This window comes from Octopus bimaculoides, chromosome 2, assembly GCF_046866305.1.
Source record: "Octopus bimaculoides isolate indiv1 chromosome 2, ASM4686630v1, whole genome shotgun sequence".
NCBI lineage: Eukaryota > Metazoa > Mollusca > Cephalopoda > Octopoda > Octopodidae > Octopus > Octopus bimaculoides.
In genome coordinates this window covers 148,463,079-148,487,046 of record NC_142929.1, presented here as the reverse complement: position 1 = coordinate 148,487,046, position 23,968 = coordinate 148,463,079, and the positions used below count along the sequence as shown (strand labels likewise).

The window sequence follows — 23,968 nt, the reverse complement described above, 5'->3', positions numbered from 1 at the left end:
ATACAAATTCCATTTCTAGTTGTATAACATGGTAGCATTATTACACTGTTTTTACATTTCTATGGTTAGTCTGAGAAGGCAGGACAGATACCATAGAATGAGAAACAAGGATAACCAAATATGGTTGGTGTAGGTGACATGTAATTTGAATTGTTGCCAGTTAGCAGTTGGATGGAAAAACAGCAAGAGCAAGGAAGTTCTAGATGGACTGCGCTTCTTTAGAAGGGTGAAGCAAAGTTGTGATTAGAAAGAAACACAATGTTGTTTGGTAAGAGTAGCAGCAAAAGCTGTATAAAGTAAACTTAAATGCATTAAGATAACATAAATAGAAATTAAAGCAAAATAGAAAATACTAGAAGTGTCAAAAACATGTTGAGATTGAAAAATTGCTGAACAGGAAGATGACTTTTTTAAGTATGTGTATTGCAGATATCATATTGTAAGACATATTTGAAAACTTTCTATAAATTCATAGCAGTTCATAATTGAAATGCTTTTCAAGATATAGAGAGGAAAGTAAGTCTTGGTTACAACTTAGCTAAGATACATCAGCCTGTAATTTTTCATTACAACATAAACCATTCGTAAATCAATCAGATGTAAATTTCCTTTCTATTATTGGTACAAGGTCTGAAATCTTGGAAGGAGAGGCTAGTAGCTTACATCTACCCCACTGCTCATCTAGAACTTACTTTATCAACCCTGAATGGCAGAAAAGCAAAGCAGACTTTGGTGGAATTTGAACTGAGAACATAAAGCCAGAAGAAATGTCACTAAATATTTTGTCCAGCATGCCACTTTAATCAGGTGTAAAAGGATAAAGATCTTTCCTGAATCATGTAGACACATAGGACCAATTTCCCAGTTTCTGTGACATATATATTCCCCACCTGAACATGATGCCGGTCTGCTGTAGGATTACACATTTTTGCCAGCTGAGTGGACTGGAGCAACATGAAATGATATGTTTTGCTCACAAACACAATGCATTGCCTAGTTAGTCAAGAAATTGAAACCACAATATTATGACTATGAGTTCAACACCCTAACCACTAAGCCACACATTTCCACAATCAACTGTAAATATGATACAAAACATTAAGCAAAAGTATATTTGCCCAATGTAATTTTTGAGGTCAAACTAACCACAAGATTCAACACTTTACCTGTGAGTAATTTTAACTCAAAAATGAGTAAAGATTAGCAATGGTTTGTAACATCATCAGGTGTCAATTTTATAAAAGAAAAAAACACAAATAAAAGTATGTTGATATAACATGAGGAGATGCAAAAAATCTCCAAGTATTTTAGGCAAGAATATCTGCCAAAGAATGAATCTTCTCTGATGAAATGATGACAATTCAAAACATTAATTTTCTTTCTCTGTTTAGAGAGCACCAAAATGTTTACTTTTATAATTAATTACTGGTGATGTAGCCTATTATAATCCCAATGGCAAACTCCAAACACTGTTCAGAGTGAAACGAAATAAAAGAAAAATAAATTAAATTGCAAATAATTTAAATGCAATACATAATTACTTTGGGAGAAGTAATAAGAAAACAATTAAAACAGAATAAGAAATAAAAAGTGAAAGAAAGCAAATTCTACCACATCTTATCTGAACTGTTAATATTTCTGAAAAGAGTGAGAAGCAGCTGAAAGCACCAGTTATCATAGCAGCGATAATTGGTGCTTTCAGCTCCGTATTATGATTATTCCATATCTTGTTGCTGGACTGTTTCATTGCTTACTGGAATCCGTTGAAGAAGTTTGTGAGGAGTGTCTTTCATTGAATTTGGAAGCATCTTGGATTCATCTGAAATAAGAAACAAATATCTTGTGAAAGAAAGAAAAAAAAAGAAAAAAAAGCCTTGGTAATTGTTTCAGAAGTTCTGCTTTGCAACCATATGACTGAAGGCTTGATTAGAATGCACAGCTCTTAGCACAAATGTCTTCTACATTAATCTCAAATTGAAAAAATTAATGTCTTGTAAAAGGAATTATTTGGCAAATGGAAACTCAGCCACTTTGGCTCCATGAGGCCCAGTGCTTGAAAGGAACTCAGCCACTATGCCTCCATGAAGCCCAACGCTTGAAAGGAATTCAGCCACTTTGCTTCCGTGAGGCCCAGCGTTCAAAGGTTGAGTTTTTATGTGCCACCAGCACAAGTGCACTTGGTTTGATGGGGCCTCTTAATCCTTTCATTACTATGTTTCTAACCAAACTATACCATTTACGAGTTTTAATTAAATTCTAAAATAACCATGAATTTAGATTAGTTTCATTAAACAACTGTAACTTTTTTTTACTTATGAACATATTAATGTGATTTTTGAAACACAATTGAAAAAGGGTTCTTAATCAACTCTATTGCAAAACGTTTGTCTCAAAGTGACTCTAATTACAGGTAAATTCAGCCAAATATTAAACTATTAAAATTTTGTTTAAACATCACCATAACAAAATTTTAATATAGAAGAATTGTGCACATCACTAGATTATCAGTTGAATTTAATGCACATAAGAACAGGTAAAGGTAAAATAAAATGAAATATCGGAATTTGTTTTTGAAGAAACCTTCGAATTTGGAATCATTGCTTGATAGTAGAAAACTCCTATCCATTTTAAAAGTTGAAAAAAACAATCTCCCAAAATTCACAGAGTTCAGATATCATGTCAAGCAATGTTGGAAACTATAACTTGATTATTTACAAAGAGAAATCACGTGTTTTCATGAATGTACTAACAAGATTTGTTCTGAAATTCACATTTAAATAACAATGAGCTCTCTCAGCTGGGGTTGGTATTGAAAGGGTTAAGCAGCACACATCACCAAAGGTCTTGGTCACAAGTCATTGCCCCTGTGAGGTTCAAAGTTTGGAGATCATTCTTTACCACCTCATCCCATGTCTTCCTGGGTCTACCTCTACCACAGGTTCCCTCCACAGTTAGAGATTGGCACTTCTTTACACAGCTGTCCTTGTCCATACGCATTGCATGAGCATACCAGTGCAGTCGACTCTCTTACACACCGCATCTGATTCCTCTTATACTTAACTTTTCTCTCAAGATGCTTACATTCTGTCGAACATGCACACTGACATTGCACATCTAGCGAAACATACTGGCTTCATTTCTCCCAAGCCTACACATGTCCTCGGCTGTTATAGCCCACATTTCACTGACATGAAGCATAGCTGTTTGCATACAGGCATCAGACAATCTGCCTTTCACTCTGTTGCCAGCAGGAGTTGGAACTCTCTGAACTTTGCCCAGCCTAATCTCATTCTCACAGCTACACTCTTGGAACAACCACCTCCACTACTAACCTGGTCACCTAGATACCGGAAGCTATCTATTACCTCTAGTTTTGCACCTGGCAGTTGATGGAGTCTATTTTCTGCACATGTTCAGCATTTATGCCTGTGCACCTTCCACATACAAAAGTAAGTTTTTCTGTTAACCTATCTTTGATGTTGTTGCACCTTTCGTGTGTCCAAAGCTTACACTGAGTGCATCTTATGGAGTTTCTACCTACACCTTTTCTATAGCTTGAGCAGGGCCATGTGGTTAACAAATTTGTTTCTTAATGTGGCTTTAGGTTTATTGTCTTCTGTTGTAGACCTGAGTCAACCAAAGCCTTGTGAGTGGATTTGGTAGCAGCCCCATGTATCATTAGTATTTAACATCCATGTTCCACACAAGCATGTGTTTGCACATGTGAATATAGCTCTTGATAGAGATGTAAATGCAGGAAATGTCTTTGGATTCCTGTCTTCACTGAAGATTCTAAAATGGCTTTGTACTCTCTGAAAATTCAATACACTGCTTCAGTCCATTAGCCAGCAGTTGACTTATGATGTACATTGTTCCACAGGCAAGGAGGTGCAAGATATATCAACATCTTCTAGATGAGGTGGAGCATATCATCAGTGATGTTTCAGGTCTTTCAACATCAACCTTGCCCAGGTGATGCTGTCAAGGTTGATCAGATCTCAAATTGTGTCTCAGCAGTAATGCAATAATATTCCATGGATCAGCCCTCTTAATCTGAAACCACCTGATAATGTTCTCTGCAGCTTCACTTGTAGACTGAATGGTTCTCTTCCTTGCCATCTCTGTAAAAGTCAACTGGTTGAAGACTTTGCTGAGTGAGTGTTCCACAGGGCCCCTAAAACCCATCTCTACAGGCTCATTTGTTTTCCATCCTATCTGCTGGCACTTCACTTTTCTTGATGTTTTTTTGTACATTTCTTCTCATTGGCTATTACTCAGACATGGTCTGTTGTTCTGTTGCCCCAGAGGTGATGATCAGGTCTGGCTAGAGCATTGTTGGTTCTATGTGTTATGGAAACTTCAGCTGTCTGTCCTTGTTAACTTGCAGCTACCAGTCAGTGGTTGTGCAGAGAAGGCTTACTCTTCATTTTGGTTGTGGATGCAGTTCTGCTCCAGCTTAGCGAAACCTCATTTGGGATGTAATGGCATTTACTTGCAAGAATATTCTGCATTATGTACCCATTAAATTTTGCTGCAGAGTCAATGGTGACCTGATTAGCAAAATTACCTTCATAAAAGAAATCTGCAAATTCTAGCAACATCCTTTCATTATGTGTCTTTTTCTTCAAATCTTGGCTCTAAAGGTAGATAGATGCTAACAATTGTGACTGAAACTGAACTGTTTACTCACAATTCAAATTCCTACAAGCTGTTCTACATTTCTCTTTCTAAATCTTACACTAAATATTAGCAAGTCTAATGTATTGACTAAAGGTTAATAGCATTTATTTAAGCTGACATTCAAACAATCTAGCTAAAAGTTTTTGACAATGATGATGTATAGTAGAATGCTCTATAAAGTAAGTGTGATGCTTTATGTAAGAACTGTAGAGGACTTTCTCTTTCAACCTTCCAGAGCTGATGAAATATGAGGTCAATTTAACTGATTTTGCTACTGCAAATTTGTGGTCTTGTACCTATATAGGAAATTAATGCCGCCACCACCAAACTATTGCTGAGTTTTCAGATCCACTTCCACTGTTCGTGGCAGTAATGTATTTTGCTAGGTCAGTTATTTGGATATCTTTTCCAGCCTGCCTCTCATTGCATGTAAGCATTTTTCAATAAAAATACCGATAATACATTGTAAGGCTGTGTTCAAGCACCCTACTCAAATGATATAAGAAAAGGGCATCTTTATATTTGCTTGTCCTACTGAAAATAGCAACCAAATTTTCCTTAACAGCAACAAAATTATTGTATAAAGAAGTCCGAGATACTTTTTAAAGACTGGGTGGTGACTATTAGAATATTTTAGATCATATATCTGCTTGGTCGGTTTTAGCAGGAGATTAAACAACAATAACAAGTGACAATGACAGTGAAGTCTAAGAAAAATTATATCACTAACTTTTTGCATATAATAATTGTAGGGCTTCTGCTTGAGAATGAACAGTTTTAGCTGATTCTTGAAGAATACTGCTGACAGTTTGTAAATAATTCACCTGAAAAGAGGAAACCAAACATATTTGTAAAAAATACAGCATAAAAAAACCCAACGATAACAACAATGCTTCCACTACCAATATGTTTGGCATCAGGTTTACTCTTTTAGCGTTCAAATTACTCTGCTAAATGTAAAGCTTATTTATTCATACTGTTTTGAATTAATCATGTATTCTCATAGCTTTGAAATTTCAATGTTATTATTGCCTTTTTTTAGAATGACATTGTAGGATAGGTGTGAGAGGCTAGGACTGGCCAGTTCGAACATAAAACAGGAGGCATATTTGGACAGGATATGGCCAGTTTAAATGACAAAGGGTTAAAAGAATATAAATCAAAACTATGTAAACACAAGCATAGCTACACAACCAAGAAGTTCACTTTGCAGGTACATGGGTTTTGGATGACTGCAAGGCACCTTGGGCAAGTGTCATCTACTATAGCACCAAGCTGCACAGTAGGACACAACTTGGAATCATATGATTATAGAGCAAACGTCTTAACCACATAGTTGTGTCTGAACCCAATCTTGTGCTCTTCAAGAGGGAAAACAAATTTGTCACTTACACTAATATCGGCTGTTTTGAGAGATTGATTGATGGTCTCTTGAATTTTCTTTCGTTCAAATTCAACTGCAGGAAGATAATTTTCAGAGGTTTCCAAAACTGCTTCAGGTAGATCTTTATAATTCTTCAACTTTATGACATCTCGTCTGATTGAAAAATAAATAAGTGAATAAATAAAATAATTCTGTCATATACAACAACATATAGCAAACAAACTTTTGTTTGCTTTTGAAAGCGTCTAAATGAGCACCCACTACACTCTTGGGGTGGTTGGCGTTAGGAAGGGCATCCAGCTAAACCTTGCCAGGATAGACTGGAGCCTGGTGCAGTCTCCTGGCTTGCCAGTCCTCAGTCAAAACGTCAAATCCATGCCAGTATGGAAAGTGGACGTTAAACAATAATGATGATATATATAAACAGACAAGCTTCTTTCAGTTTCCTTTAACCAAATTCATTCACAATGCTTAGGTTGGCCCAGGATTATAGTAGAAGACACTTGCACAAGATGTCATATGGTGGGATTGAACCCAGGGTCATGTGGTTGGGGAGCAAATGTATTTCTTAAAAGTGTTAGTGATACAAGTAAAATAAAGATGTAAATGTAAATATTCCCAAAGTTGCGAGGGTCTTTTAATAGCCAGAAGCAGGGCTTTGTTTCAATTTCAGAGTATTAAGTAATTCATGACTATAATTCCATCAAAGAACACGGCCTACATGCTGCAACAATTAATTGTGAAAATAATCTTTGGAAACATTTAATTGAATAACTAATTTTTGTTATTAAGTTGATTTTTATTTTAGCTAAGACCAAAAAGGGTCTTAGACAAAATAAAGACGAAAAGTCTTAAATATGGTGGGGTTTATATCAAAACTGGTGGAAGTGCAAGGTCAATTGATGTTGAAAAGCTTGAGAGGATGTAAAACAATCTTCCCCTGGACAGAAATCTGGTCCATCATGAATAATATTGTGGTCTTGGGTTCATGGCACAAAAAAAAAAAAAAACCAATAACAACCATGTAGTAATAACTGGGATAGTTTTGATCATAGTTGAACTTAGGAACTATACACCAATACAAACAATAAATCGTGTAACTTACAGCTCAGCATCAGTAACCATCTTTCTGGTTTTGTGTTTCAGCTCATCCCAACATCTTGATTCTTCCTCTACACTTAAAAAGAAGAAAAAAAAGGTCCATAAATATCAACCACTGCTACTACAACATCATTACAGTCACCACTACCATCATGATCCCCTTCCACTCCCCAAATCACCTCTAAACATATAGAGGTTGAAGATTACATGAACAATGAAAGAAAAACCTCTGGCATGTTTTTCCTTGTGCACTGCTAATAAGGAAAAAGTTTAAGGTAACTTATTTTAAACAATTTAGTCAGAGAGAGAAGGGCAGCACCCACAAAACTTTTTCATTTCTAGGGTCCGAGACAGGCGGGGGGAAAAAAAAAAGTAATTCTCAAACTAGACACCTGGCTCTAATATTTGCAATAAAGCAAATTGCACTAAAGCACCTAAGAACTATAAGAATAAAGACATTTGCTCAAAGTGACTTGCAGTGGCACTGAATCTAAAACTGCAAAGTAAACTTTTTTACTGGACAGTCATGCTTGCATACTTGTGTTGTTTCTGAGCAACTGAAGTGAAACCGCTTTATTGTAAATTAAAGCAAATTTGGCATTCAATAATAAATCATAAACGCTAGCAAAGGCAGTGTTAGCTATACTGTACTCATTAGAACACATTTTTATATGGTATACAGTGCTTGTGATACATTTTTGATCACAAATGACAAGAAGTAAGAGATTAAGACAAAATGATCATTATACCGTTACCATTATGTAAAAATACTGAATTATTTGTTTGTCCAAATATGGTGAATACGCAGACAATTTACAATAAAAAGCTGTAGCTTTTTTTTTTTTGTAAACTTTCTCTTTTTTTTAACAGGCACTGCAAATATATCATCTCTGCCCAAGCCCACTGACACATGCATTTCTTTCTCCTTTCATCTTTATACTTCAGTCCTGCTCAGGCCTTGCACCAACTGTTTTCCCAAATCCTTCCTCCTAAAACTCCAAAATTCACTTTGCATGTATATTTTTCTTGCAGTCATTGATTTACAGTAGCTCAAGATGAACATCAACTGTATCAATCATGTGAAAGTCATGAGCCCTACCTTCTGACTAAGCCATAAAAATAATAAATAAAGAAACGTGAATAACAAACGATGACAAAACAAAATATAACACTGCTTCTTTGACATCTTCATTTCTTGAAGAGCTTGTTCACAATGTAAGCAATCTTGTGCACACAAGAATGGCTAGTATGTTTTTTCCATTGATCCCCACCCAAAGCAAAGTGAGAAATTTCATTAAATCTAATATTACTAAACTTGTGAAATGTATGTTTTCTACAAAGCTACTTCAACATGACAAGGCTCTATGGTTTGAATTTTTATAACTCAAAGAAGTAACCAGTGATATTGGTCTTCTTGAATATAAAATACTGTCAGCTGAGTAACTCTGCACTCTTACAATCAGTTGGTTATCATTTATTCTTTCTTGAAAACTGAACTCAAAAGTTCAATCATAAAAAAAAATCATTGTTTAGTGTTGAACTCTTCCACTAAGATTTCTGTCTAGGCATCAATATTATAACAGACAATGTTGCAATTGTTGAGCTCCTAAGATGGCATATATAATTGTTGGGGTCCAGGTCTCTAATAAACATCACTTTGATTGTATTCACTGATTTTTGCATATCTACTTTTATGTCTGTAGTCAATGAAGTGCCAAGTAATTATCACTAAAAAATTGAAATTGCAGAGTCATCAGCAAAACCTGATGTTTTACAGCAAGAAATTTACTTGCTAAACTTTTGCTGATAATGTATCCAATTTATTGCAAATATATATGCATTACATAATACAATTATGGAAAGTCAAGGAGTATTTGTATTTGGTCTGAAGAGTGAGAATTTAGAATCAGTTTCTACAACCTCGTCTTAGACTTAGCACTTAATTAAGGAGTTTTGCACTGGTAACCATGAGGGGGTAAATCTCTTTGATTTTCCAGAAAATAATAACAGAAAGCATTGTAACAAATCAGGTCACTTACGTGTTAATATGGGACTTGTATTCGTTAATTGTAGAATCAAGTTGTTTACTTAAGGGATTCAATGAACAGCTGAAATAAATTAATAAACATTTTGGTTAGACTAAGAGACACACTGAAATGTAATAAAGATGTTCACTGGAAGCAGACAAGATAAATGAATAAATTAATTTATTCTCTTTTATAGCCATTTTGTTCTCCTACAGATTTGTCATTGAGTTACTGTAAAGAGATAGAAAAAATAGATCTACAATCGCAAAGGCCAGAAAAGAAAGAATCGTACCGCTCCTTGTGATAAAGTTTGTGGAAGACATTTTCTTCTGTCATTGCATTGATCTTCTTAAGAAGAGCAGCTTCAACTAAAATGTGACAAGTAAAACAAAATAGGATGAAATGAAAGCTAACAAGGGTAGTAGGCATGCAATAACAGATTAACATAATGAAGCAAAAAAGTAAGTACATTTTGTTTCTGTACGGTGTGTGTGTATATAAAAAATACAAATTAAGTACAAGACAACACCAACGAGCAAAAAGCACATAAACACATGAGATAAATACAGGACAAAATTTGCACAAGTTTTGCTGGGACAGACATGTCACAAGGCTCATAGACAACAGGTGAACCTGTGCATTTGTTGAGTGGCATCTGAAAAATGAGAAGAGAATGCTCAGAAGACTTCCAAGACAAGAAGAAGACAACATAGTCAAACGATTAAGGCTTAAATGGAAAAAAAGGCCACACTCAGGGGAAGAATGAAAGTGTATTGTAATCAGTGAGGTATAAAGATATCTAATATCCTGGTTGAAATGAAAAATAATCATCATTTTAATGCTCATGTTTCCATGCTTGGACAGGTCAAAGTTCAATGAAGCAAAATTTAGAGGGTTGTTGTGAAGGCGCATAGCTCAATGGTTAGCATGTCGGGTTCACATTCATGAGGTAGTGAGTTCAATTCCCAGACCAGGTTGTGTGTTGTATTCTTGAGCAAGACACTTTATTTCACATTGCTCCAGTTCACTCATCTGTAGAAATGAGTTGCAACGCCACTGGTGCCAAGCTGTATTAGCCTAGACCTTTCCTTTGGATAACATCAGTGGTGTGGAGAGGGGAGGCTTGTATGTATGGCAACTGCTGGTCTTTCATAAACAATCTTGCCTGGACTTGTGCCTCAGAGGGGAACTTTCTAGGTGCAATCCCATGGCCTTTTACCTTCCCAAACCATACCTGTTTCCAAGGAAGATAATATTCCTTATGGTCTTTCAAATACAAGCAGTGTAATGGCCAGACATTTTTTTGTGGAAGATTGCAAATGAATAACACTGTTTGTACAATGGTAATCTTTATTTACACTTAACATGCAGAATCAAGATAAGGAAACACAAATATGCATAAATACAATGAGCTTCTTTCAGTTTCCGTTTGATAGATCCACTCACAAGGTTGTAGTCAAACTGAGGCTATAGTAAAAACACCTGTCCAAAATGTCGTGCAGTGGGACTGAACATGAAACTATGTGACAGCAAAACTTCTTAACCACATAGCCATGCCTGCATCTCAGTCTCTCTTCCTCTCTCTCTCTCTGGCTTTGTGTGGTGGTGTGTGTGTGCATGCATATATACATGTGTATCTACCTATTTATCTATCCATCAATATACATACATATATGGAGAGAAATAGAAAGAGAGAGTGAGCCATTTATAGATATGTATGTGTGAATATACGTGTGTGTGTATATATATGTGTGTGTATATATGTGTGTGTGTGTGTGTATATATATATACACACACACACACATAAAATCATATATATGTGTGTGTGTGTATGTGTGTGTATTTATACAGTATACATTTCCAGATATATTTAACAATACAGTACTTAATGGACAGTACCACATAAAAATATTTAAAAAGAAAAGGAACAGAGAGCTGTAAGCTATAATATATACAGAAAAATAGTATTCATTGACAGCTATCAGGAACCTCATAATAGATATAACAGTGAAGGAAAAATAATGTTATGGCTACATCTATAAAAATAACATGGTATGTATATAGTAGTAGGGTAACAAACCGAGCGAATGAATATAACATTAGTTGCTGGATAATTTAGAATGCTGCATTTTGTGTCCCATTATAAGAATGTTTTACCTTTAGGCAAAACATTAAACTACTGCAGTTTCAGTGTACTTAACTGAATTCAGAATCAAAGAAGTTACATTTTGAACATAAACATTGTATTGAATGCTGTAAAAATATTTGGTGTGGTATATACCGTTTCTGCATAAAACTGACCACTATATATTAAGTAGATCATATAATACAGTTACAATACCAGGTATTTTTTTTCTTTTTTTTTTAGCGATAGTAGGAAAATGAAGAGTTGTCATTATCAGTAGAAATAGAAAAAAATAAATGTATAACAAAAAAAACAACAACAACAATAATAATAAACAATAACTAACAACAATTGCCAAAAGAAGGAGCTGGTATGTGCTAACCACAACCAAGGTAGCTTGTTAATCGGCTTGCCAGAAACAGCAAATTATACCTGACTGTCATAAATCATCATCATCATCATCGTTTAATGTCTGCTTTCCATGCTAGCATGGGTTGGACGATTTGACTGAGGACTGGTGAAACCAGATGGCTACACCAGGCTCCAATCTGATTTGGCAGAGTTTCTACAGCTGGATGCCCTTCTTAACGCCAACCACTCCGAGAGTGTAGTGGGTGCTTTTACGTGCCACCGGCACAAAGGCCAGTCAGGCGGTACTGGCAATGGCCACGCTCAAAATGGTGTATTTTATGTGCCACCTGCACAAGAGTCAGTCCAGGGGCACTACCAACGATCTCACTCAAAAGTCCTTATTATCAAAACATTGTTTTAGAACTGGAAACCCCCTCCAGTTGTTGATTTCCACCTATAGTTCAAGAGATCTCTCACACCACATGTCTTTAAGGGAGCAAAAGTCATTGAATGATTTGTAGACAGGGGAAATGACATCAATATCACTGCTTCTAGCTCAGTGATTTTTGGAAAAGCATAAAAATAAACAAACACAGACACACACAAGAAAGAATACCAGATGAACCATTTCTTTGACAGAACAGACTATTTTCACAAAATTTACAAAACACCCAAACAGGCTCTGAAATTTAATATTTTGAAAATTGATAATAATAACAATGATTTCAAATTTTGGTACAAAGCCAGTAATTTTAAGGGTGGGGGTAAGTCGATCATACCAATCCCAGTGCTCAACCGACCCTTATTTCATTAACGCCAAGAGGACAAAAGGTAAAACTGACCAAGGTGCAATTTGAACTCAGAATACATACAAACTGCCACTAAGCATTTTATCCAGCATGCTAATGATTCTGCCAGCTGGCTATTTTATTAACAATAACAACTATAACAACAACAACAACAATAATAATAATGCTGAATCATAGATATAGCATGCCCAGCTAACAACAAGGTATGTGATAAGGAAGAAAGAAAAGTCGAGAGATATGACAGGTTAACTTGGGAAGTTAAGCAGTTGGGGGTCGATGAAAAAGGTAGCAGTAGTACCAATAACTGTCGGAGCCCTGGCAACAGTGAGCAAAAATCTCGAGAAGTACATGGAACAAATAGGGGCTGCAATAAGGGTGGAGCACTTACAGAAAACAGGAACCACTCGAATACTCTGGAAAAAATAAGAGGTGTTACCTTAGTTCACTGGTAGTGAACAGCTGACACTGTAGTACATCTCCAGCGTTAGAAGCTGTGCAAAGGCAATAATAATAATAATAACAATGTCTTGCGAAGAAAGAGTACAAGCGTAGACACAACAAAGTAGCCCAAAACCTCCACTGGCTACTACGCTGTAAGTATGGATATGAGATTACAGGTGCTTGGTACTAACATACACTGGAAAAGGTAATGGATGAAAAGGGGAAGGCAAAAATCTTCTGGGACTTTGATTTCCAGACAGACAAAGTGTTAGAGCACTGAATGCTGGATATAGTAATTTTTAGGAGGGATAAACAAGAGTACCTAATAATTGACGTAGCAGTGCCAGGAGATCAACACATCATGATAGAAAGAGAAAAGGTTAATAAATATGGAGACCTGAGAATTGAGATCGCTAAGATGTGGCAGCTACAAGAGTCGAACATAAAGGTTATCCCTATTGTCATCGGAGCATTGGCTTCAACACCCAATCTGAAAAAAAATCTGAAAACCTTAGAGATATCCTACAATCTAGATGTATTGCAAAAGTCGGCATTGCTTGGAACTGCATGCATATGGCATAAAGTAATGTCTGTCTGAGGTCCTTGTTGTGACTTGACAAACAGTACAAACCCCTGGTAGACACAATATCTTCAATCAACAAGCTCACGATATTGCATACTATGTGACGTCTATAATAATAATAATCTTCATCAACGTTTAACGTCCGCTTTCCATGCTGGCATGGGTTGCATGGTTTGACTGAGGACTGGCGAGCCAGAGGCTGCACCAGGCTCAATCTGATCTGGCAAAGTTTCTACAGCTGGATGCCCTTCCTAACGCCAACCACTTCGAGAGTGTAGTGGGTGCTTTTACATGCTACCAGCATGAGGGCCAGTCAGGCAGTTCTGGCAATGAGCATGCTCAAAAAGTGTTTTTACATGCTACCTGCACGGGAGCCAGTCTGGCGGCACTGGCAACAACCATGCTCGAATGTTGTTTTTCAAGTGCCACCAGTACATGTGCCGGTAGGGCAATGCTGGCAACAATCACGCTCGAACAGTGCTTTTCACATGTCACCAGCATGGGAGCCAATCCGTGGCCCTGGCAACGATCATGCTCGGATGTGCTTTTTTAATGTTCCACTGGCACGAGTGACAATCAGGTGGTACTGTCATCGGCCAATAAGTTAAGATTATATAGGACTGAGGTAACTCCTCCAGAAGTTATACAAAAATAAAAAAAAAATAGAAGAGTCCCATAGTTATCATGTGATATTGGTTGAATGATATTTCGGCATCTAGCGTCCTACAGATTCAAATATTACATGTCAGTGGAAGGCACGCCAGATGCCGAAATATCATTCAACCAATTTCACATGATGATGATGATGACGACGACGACGATGATGATGATTATAATAATAATAATAATAATAAATTACCTTCATCACAGATATTTGAATTTTCCAAGGTAGGTATTTCATTTTTAAGAATATTAAAAGCATGCTGAAAGAACAAAATTAGAATACATATATAAACGTACTCACATATATATATATATATATATAAGAATTTAAGGATTGGAGAAAACGCATGTTATAATTGCATACTTTATTCCTACATATGTTTCAAAGGATTACAACCTGTGTGATCCATAGGGATCTTTGATATTAAAATTGTAACCTTCTCATCAGGTATGTATGTATGTATGTATGTATGTGCATACGTGTGTTTGCGTATGTATTCATGTATGTATATGTATATACGAATCTGTTTATTTAATTAGGTAATAGGCGTAGATGTATAGCTATGTGTATGTGCATGAATATATTTCTATTTATACATGTGTGTATATGTAGATGGATACATGTGTGTATATGGGGACACGCACACGTGTATATTTGTATATGCGTAGGTACGTATGTGCATATGTATAAATGTGGACGTATGAGTGTGTGTGTATATATATAGGTGTGTATGTATATGTATATATGTGTGTGTGTGTATATATGTGTATAAATATGTATACATATGTATATACGGGTGCACATGTGTATGTATGTGTATATGCGCATATATGTATGTATATGTGTGTGTATCAGTATGCATGTATATGTGTGTGTTTGTGTATTTATGTATGCATGTACGCTCTTACACATTGATTGGTATGTGTTGTCCAACCCACTATCCGGCAGCGTCCAATTCTCTAACGGTTTTTTTCAAATGAATCAAGTCATAACCTTATCCATCTATTGTTTTCATAATCGGTCACAATGTCTTACGTTTAAGATGATTCCCATGCTTTCCCTGATGAGAAGGTTACAATTTTAATATCAAAGATCCCTATGGATCACACAGGTTGTAATCCTTTGAAACATATGTAGGAATAAAGTATGCAATTATAACATGCGTTTTCTCCAATCCTTAAATTCTTAAATATACTCAAATACCCAAAATTTCAAGGAGTTCCTGCCTTAAAAACAGGAGCTAACCACAGTTATTTTGTGTTCTTTGCTACATTGGTTTCTATTAACCCATTTATTCTATCAGAAAATTTTTTATTCATTAAGATAGAAGAAATACACATAATTATATATATATATATATATATATATATATATATATAGACATGTATGCATATACATATATACACACACATACATAATATGCCCCACTCCCTCTCAAAGCTGAGTAATATTTGTTTTACAGGTGCTGGTGTTATGTAAAACGCTCTCATGTTGGGTCCATGTAGAAAGAAAGATGAATGCTCATCAGATAAGGCATGCAACATCACAATCATATATGAGACTGAAATCACTCCAACCACACGGAATTAAATAACTTTATGACAAAATGCCAATAATAAAGGTAAGACTGACACAGCTAGAAACTTTGAATACTCACCTCAATCATAACACAATAATACTGAACAAGGCAACAAAGCATTAAATATTAAGGACAAATGTTAAAGTTAAATAACATAAATTATAGATGGTTTTAATATGAAGCTGTTTCACATACCTTCATACACTTCTTAGCCAACTCTGACAACTGTAAATCAGTGGAAAGGCTTCCCTTGATATCACAAGTTATGTCTAAAATTGGAAAACGTACATGTTTAATGAAAAGCAACACATTTAAGACGGTAATGTAGTAGGAGCAGAAAGCAGTGCATATCATGTAATGTAAAAGAGCTTTATAGCTTGGGCGATAGTGACAACTTGGAAAAAGTTAATTCTATCAATTTGTTCATGGTTAAGTGTTATGTTGTGAGGAGAGAGTAAGGAGAAAAGCAAATCATGGTGCTTGGCCCTATTTACTTGCACTGATTTCCAAGCATAAAAGCACGATTCAGAGCTTGCTTCTGATCCCTTTGGGGAAATGAGAAAACCAAAACCAAAACTCAGATATTGCTTATCACATCACTAATCCAAGTTAAGGTACATGGAATAGGGATTAAGGTGTTGCACTCATGACCATAAAGTTGTAGACATGATTCCAGGACAGAATATTGTGTTGTGCCCCTGAGAAAAACACTTCATTTTACATTGCCCCAGTTTACTCAGATGAAAGTGTGTACCAGCCAAGTGCTGGTTCAGCCTGTTCTCTCTCCATAAATATAATCATCATCAGTTAATGTCCACTTTCCATGCTGGTATGGGTTGAACACCTGACAGGAACAGGCTTTTTCAAAGTATTGAAAGCCAATCTAAAAACACTGAGCCTTACGAGGGAGATGACAGAGGACAAAGATATGTGGTGCATTGCTGTACTCAAGAAGACCTGCATATATATATATATATATATATATACAGTACATCTATCTGTCAGATGGAACCTTGATGACTGCCATGAGGCAAGAAAGTATACTAGTCCTTATATATTTAATACTCAATATTTCATATATTCAATAAGACATTCAATACTTCATTTCATTTTACTATTTATATTATATATTCCATATTCTATATCCCACATTAATTTTATAAGAATATAAATAAAACATAAAAAACAGAGTTGGAACTCTTTTAAATAATATATTCCTATATACATGATCATACAAAACCCTTTTTTATATTTTTTTATTTTTATTCATCATCTTCATCATCATCATCGTTTAACGTCCGCTTTCCATGCTAGCATGGGTTGGACAATTTGACTGAGGACTGGTGCAACCGGATGGCTACACCAGGCTCCAATCTAATTTGGCAGAGTTTCTACAGCTGGATGCCCTTCCTAACGCCAACCACTCAGAGAGTGTAGTGGGTGCTTTTACGTGTCACCCGCACGAAAACGGCCACGCTCGAAATGGTGTCTTTTATGTGCCACCCGCACAAGAGCCAGTCCAGGGGCACTGGCAACAATCTCGCTCGAAAACCCTACAAGGCCAGTCAGGCGGTACTGGCAACGGTCACGCTCAGGATGGTACATCTTATGTGCCACCCGCACAAGAGCCAGTCCAGGGGTACTGGCAACGATCTCACTTGGCTTGCCGGGTCTTCTCACGCACAGCACATTTCCAAAGGTCTCGGTCAGTAGTCATCGCCTCGGTGAGGCCCAATGTTCGAAGGTCTTGCCTCACCACCTCAGCCCAGGTCTTCCTGGGTCTACCTCTTCCACGGGTTCCCTCAACTGTTAGGGAGTGGCACTTTTTCACGCAGCTATCCTCATTCATTCTCACCACATGTCCAAACCAGCGCAATCGTCTCTCTTGAACACCACTACTGACGCTTCTTATGTTCAGCTTCTCTCTCAAGATACTTACACTCTGACGGGTATGCACATTTACATTACACATCTAGCGGAGAATACTGGCTTCATTCCTTGCGAGCTTACGCATGTCCTCAGCAGTCACAGCCCATGTTTCACTGCCATGTAGCATGGCTGTTCGTACACATGCGTCATACAGTCTGCCTTTTACCCTGAGTGAGAGTCCCTTTGTCGCCAGCAGGGGTAGGAGCTCTCTAAACTTGGCCCAGGCTATTCTTATTCCAGCGGTTACACTTTCAGCGCACCCACCCCCACTACTAACTTGGTCACCCAGATAGCGGAAGCTATCAACTACCTCTAGTTTTTCTCCCTGGAATGAGATAAAAAGTTGTTTCCTGTTTGTTTACAGTGTTTATTGCACCTGAACATCTGCCACATACAAAAACTAACTTTGTAGTTAATCTGCCTTTGATATTGCTGCACCTCTTATGTGTCCATAGCTTGCACCGGGTACATCTTATAGAGTTACTACCTACTCCTTTACTGCATACTGAGCAGGGCCATCTACCTGAAGGGGTTTGTGTTTTATCTACCTTCCTACTTATTAGGATTTTGGTTTTTGCTAGGTTGACTCTAAGGCCCTTCGATTCTAGTCCTTGCTTCCACACCTTAAACTTCTCCTCTAGTTCTGATAGTGACTGCGCAATTAGTGCAAGATCATCAGCATAGAGGAGCTCCCAGGGGCAACCTGTCTTGAATTCCTCTGTGATCGCCTGGAGGACTATGATAAATAGGAGGGGGCTGAGGACGGAACCTTGGTGGACCCCTACCTCTACCCGGAATTCATTACTGTACTCATTTCCAACCTTCACCTTACTGACAGCATCTCTGTACATGGCTCGCACAGCTCTCACTAACCATTCTTCTATCCCAAGTTTCCTCATTGACCACCAGATAAGGGATTGGGGGACCCTGTCAAAGGCTTTCTCCATGTCAACGAAGGCCAGGTACAGAGGTTTATCCTTGGCTAGATATTTCTCTTGCAATATATATATATAATATAAGGATAAAATCTTTATAAGAATTTATCAAGTAGTCAGCGTGAAAAAACCTCATAAGGAAAAAAACCCATCTTTTATTCATCAGTGCATGTATGGTCGAGACACACAAAGAATAAACAAAAATCAATTTATGGAAAAAAACGATATATAAGTTAAGAAGAAGGAGGCAGTCTGAATTTTGGATAATTCTTTATTAGTGCATTTGTCCATTTAATCAAACTCTTCAGAAATAATGCATTATATCTGACAAGTTTGACTGAACACATGAAAGAGTTTTAATAGTATTATTTAAAATTCTAACTACCTCCTTCTACTTAATATACAATATCAGCACACCACTTCAAACACCCTATGCATATATACGTGTGTGTGTGTGTGTTTATTTGATATCTATTTTTACAAGCTAGCATTGGTTGCATGGAGACTTATTTGAGGATAGATTTTCTGGCCTGTTCTTCTTCTTGTTACCAACCCTTACCTGTCTTCCAAGTAAGGGATTTCTTTTCATTCCACAAGCCATTAAAAGTGCAGAGTGACTGGTCATAAGCTCAACAGAAATGTTAATATTACAGCAAGAGTTGTGACAATCAACATGAATATGTCAATATTCCTGCACATACACATATATATGCAATGGGCTTCATACAGCTTCTGCTTACCAAATTGACTCTTAAGGCACAGGTTAGCCCAAAGCTATTGTAGAAAACTCATACACATATATATCTTTTGCTAATGTATATTAACAAAACATCTAAATATTGCAAAAACTGATTAAGAAAAAAAACTTCGAACAAAATATATCCTCTGCAGTATTTGTTCTGCCCATGACTCCACTACACCAGCTGGCAGCCCGACACCTTAAAAAGCCTCACTAAAGTGAACCAATGAAGGAGTGCCTACATTATTGGTCAACCTACAATAGCAGCCAAATTACTCTCAAATCACAACTGCTACCTTAAGAAAGGAAGGACACATTGGATAATGTTGTCCTAAATAGACTGTCTGACTGGTCAAGATCGATAAGGCTGATCTATGGTTCAACAACAACATCATGGTAATGATGATGATAATATTAATATAAACTGCATTTGGTTATGATAGACATCTTCAATGATCTTTTTTTTTTTACCCCCTACTTCTATTAACACTACCAAATTTTGATGAATGTACTACAAAAATCTTACCTAATTTGTTGTCTTGAAATTGCTTGGCTCTTCCAGGAGTAAAAGAAGACCTCCTGGCTTTCTTTTTAGTAAAAGTAACCTTTTCTGTGTCCACTTCCATTTCTGAAGTAAATGTGAGAAATACAAAAGAGAATAAAATAAAAGAAACAGAATACACTCTTTCCTTTTCATCATCTTTTGACCTCTGCTTTCCACGCTGACATAGGCTGGACGGTTTGACTGAGGACTGGCAAGCCAGGAGGCTGCACCAGACACCAATCTGATCTGGCAAAGTTTCTATCGCTGGATGCCCTTTACTAACATCAACCACTTTGAGAGTAGTGGTTGCTTTTTACATGTCACCGGCACGGGGGCCAGTCAGGCAGTACTGGCTTCGACCACGCTTGAATGGTGCTTTTTACATGCCACCGGCACAGGAGCCAGTCCGGTGGGACAGGCATTGACCATGCTCAAATGATGCTCTTTACATGCCACTGGCACACGTGCCAGTCAAGCGGTACTGGCATTGACCATGACAATGATTTTTTTTAACTCAACAGGTTTTCTCAAGCACAGTATATTGCCCAATAATTGAATGGTACTCTTAAATGGGCTGGTTATGCAACACTGGCATAGGCCACGGCTACGGTCTCACTTGGCTTGCCGGGTCTTCTCAAGCACAGCATATCACCAAAGATCTCAGTCACTTATTATTGCAACTGTGAGGCCCAACATTCAAAGGTCGTGCTTCACCACTCCATCCCAGGTCTTCTTTTGTATAATGGAATAATGTTCCTATGAATAAGCACACTACACATTCAGAAACATTGAAAAACAAAGAAAACGTGGCTATGTGGTTAAGAAGTTTGTGTTGTAAGGTTTAGTCCTACTGCACAGCACCTTGGGCAAGTGTTTTCTATTATTGCCTGAGGCCAACCTAACCTTGTGAGAAGATTTGGTACTAAGAAACTGAAAGAAGCCATCGTATATACATAAATATAGATGAAAGTGTGTGTTTGTGAGTATCCTTGTTTTAACATCATGTGATGGCTGTAAACAAGCATCAGTCATAGAAAAGGTGCTGTTTATCTTCATGAAAACATGCCTAGTCCTGGGAAAATATCACCTTCCTTGGAAACAGGTGAGGGTTGGCAACAAGAAAAGTGGTCAGCTGTAGAGAAAGTGCCACAAAAAATTTGGTTTCATTCACGCGAGCATCAAAAAAGGGACATTAAATGATATGTGTGTGTGTGTGTGTGCATGTGGTTAAAGCAGTAAAGAGAACTCTCAGCTTGACATATGAATTGCTATTTTTAATAAAATTAAAGTGGTTTCCAACTTTTTTTTTAACTCATTAAACACTTTGGCAAGAAGTTTTATATGGATGTAAAATATATTTTATCTCACTGAGAAAGAGAGAGAGCAGGGTTTTTTTTTTTTTTTTTTACTTCTGTGAGTGTGTGTGGTTGTGGTGTCTACCTGAGGACCACTCTTCTGCGGAATCCACTGTTACAAATATTCAAACTTTTTTAAAAAAAAAGCCAAATCAGTCTACTATCTTAAAAATGAAAACAATGGATAACGTAGTTATGGATACGCTTCAGGCCAACACCATCTGAAAGAGTAGTGATCGATGAGATGATCAAGTTAAACATGGTATTTTGACGATTTCGTTATCACATTTAGATAGGAAAAAGTGGAAATAAGAGAACATAATTCCAACATAAATACCGTAGATTTGATTTAAGCATGGTTTAACATTAATAAGAAATCCACGTAAGAATTTCTTGAAGCTGTCATATAATAAACATTATTGACATTACGTACAAATAATGGAATGCAAACGATATATGAAACAAGCTTTATAGTTTCGACTCAAGCAAAGAAATATGATTAACAGTATTCAGGTAGTGATTATCCCATCTCTTTTCAAGTAAAGTTTACTTGGGATTAAATAAAATCGTCCGTTATTTTAACATTGTAGGAAATTTAAAGAAATTTGGCAGCTATTTTAAGCAGCTGGTGTTACCACACAGACTTTGACAATAGTGATTTGGTGGAGTATGTATTTTTATTTTGACTATTTATTATTAACATGTGCCAGTTGTTTTCTTTTTCACCATCGAAACAATAAAGTTCGGCGTGATAAATATTCCCATTTAGTAAGCGAACTAAAAATATCCATGGTCCACTTAGAAAGAAAAGCCCCTAGATTGTTTGGGAAACTTGTAAAGTTTATATCCCTCACATGGTATTTTGACAATTTAGATATGAGAAAGTGGAAATTAGTGAACATAATTCCAAAACAAATAGCACAGAATTGATTTAAATATGATTTAACATTACTAAGAGACACAAGTTAAAACTTTTTGAAGTTGTTATTTAATAAAAGATTGTTGACATTACGTACAAAAAATGAAATGAAAATGGTATAATTAGCAGACTTAATGGTGTAAAACGAACCTTAAGGACAGAAACATAAATTAAGCAAAATCTAATCAAAGATTTATAAACGAGATGTTAATTACTGGATCTTATTTGGTAATTATTTTAGTCTTGGTCAAAACTATCGGACTCATTCAAAAAGTATCCATTTTGCCACTGTTTTCAATTTTAGCCAATAGAAATGCGTTTTATACAACATGACTGTTAAAGATCCAATGACAATCAAGCTTACAAAATTGCTAAACTTTATACACGATTATTAAAACCGACTAAAAACTCAGGAAGAAGGAATTTTATTTAAAAATAAATAAATTAAAGACAAATATTTTCGTTACTTTTTTCTAGTGTTTTTTTTTTTGCAAGTTATTTCCACCCTTCCATAGTTATGTCATTGAAACAAAAGAAACATCATACAGCAATGGAAAACGAACCACATATTAAAAACGAATCTATTGAAATTCTGATGTAAGAAAAAATCCTTTTGGTACTGAGTAATTACTATTATCATTATCTAAAATATTTAACTACGATGACTATTAAAGCAACGATAAAAATTATTGTGCAAATTATAATAAAATAAAAGGTATTTTAGAAATGGGACATAACTCTGTAAGTTATATTACAGAATTACTTACCTTTGCCTAAGAAGTTTCAACCACGTTCCGTAATTCGTTATCTCAACAGCCGATTTGATCCAGTGGTTAAGGATTTCATCAGGAGGAACCACGTTCGGTTTCAGCCCCTACTCTTCTACGAATTTCAACGTGGCGGGACCCCACCCCACCTTTTGGAGATGTTTTCAACTCTGGTATTGAGTGGGTTTTTTTTAATATTTTTTCTTTGGCTTTTGTTCTTTGGTTTTCCTTTCAACGAAGTCTCTTGTCCCCACTGCCAGGTGGTAATACTCGACAATCCACCCCTGTTCCCCGCACTCTTCGATTAATCTCTCATACTTCCTCTGCTTCCGTTGCTCTGCATTAGCGATGTTCTCACCCCATGGCACTGTCAGCTCTAGCAAAATTCCAATTTTTCGTTCTGTGTTCCATAGGATTAAGTCCGGTCATTTTCTTGTTTTATGAGTGGAAATATTAAGTCTTTCCAAATTCGCGGCCAGCTCCCAGTATCCCTTCCATCTTTTGTCTGTCTCGTATACTTTTTCTGAAGGCCTGGTCTTATGTCCTTTTTCCTCCTTCTGGAAGTATATCATTTTGCGCTTTTCCTCTGGATACTCTCCCCTATCTCAGGCACCGTCCCTGTTGATTACATTGCACCAAGTGTACATTTCACCTTTCCCACTTCATGTAGCACTGCCTCTTTCATCACTTTTACACTGCTCATGCGAAATGCTTTGAAATTTTACAACCAAAGACCGGCTCTTGTTTCTTGCATCGTTCCGACTATATCGGCATGCCTTAGCTTTCTGATCGCGTTGGTTACTGCTTCTTCCGCTTTCCATTTCCTCCCTGTTCATACCTTTGTGGGGTTTTCTTGGATGTTCTGATCTCTCGAATACTTTAGCATCATTACTGTCCTCGCCTTTCCCGCCTTATACTCTTCGACGATTGATGTTATCGGTAGTTGCAGAACAGGCTTTCCATATAATGCAGTTGTATTCAGTGGTTTTGGAAGACCAAGACATTTTCTGATAAACACACCGCATCTTTGTTCCAT

The 23,968-nt window shown here is 36.7% G+C and overlaps 1 protein-coding gene across 2 annotated transcripts in view; it reads right to left on the bottom strand.

The window, feature by feature from the left end:
• The window catches only part of LOC106872179 (uncharacterized), a 22,672-nt gene extending 211 nt beyond the window's left edge, over positions 1-22,461 (bottom strand). Inside the window, exons 1-10 of one of the 2 annotated variants that reach the window (XM_014919071.3) lie at positions 22,316-22,461; positions 19,874-19,975; positions 15,940-16,013; positions 14,361-14,424; positions 9,485-9,560; positions 9,205-9,273; positions 7,170-7,241; positions 6,073-6,217; positions 5,411-5,504; positions 1-1,819 (exon numbers count right to left, since the gene is read on the bottom strand). The exon at positions 1-1,819 is cut by the window's left edge and continues 211 nt beyond it. In XM_014919071.3, coding sequence (XP_014774557.1) covers positions 1,716-1,819; positions 5,411-5,504; positions 6,073-6,217; positions 7,170-7,241; positions 9,205-9,273; positions 9,485-9,560; positions 14,361-14,424; positions 15,940-16,013; positions 19,874-19,973 — 798 coding nt within the window. In that variant the 5' untranslated portion in view covers positions 19,974-19,975; positions 22,316-22,461 and the 3' untranslated portion in view covers positions 1-1,715. The remainder of the gene's footprint in view (positions 1,820-5,410; positions 5,505-6,072; positions 6,218-7,169; positions 7,242-9,204; positions 9,274-9,484; positions 9,561-14,360; positions 14,425-15,939; positions 16,014-19,873; positions 19,976-22,315) is intronic. The other variant, XM_014919072.3, reaches the window with a different exon arrangement.
• Between the last annotated feature and the right edge of the window lie 1,507 nt (positions 22,462-23,968).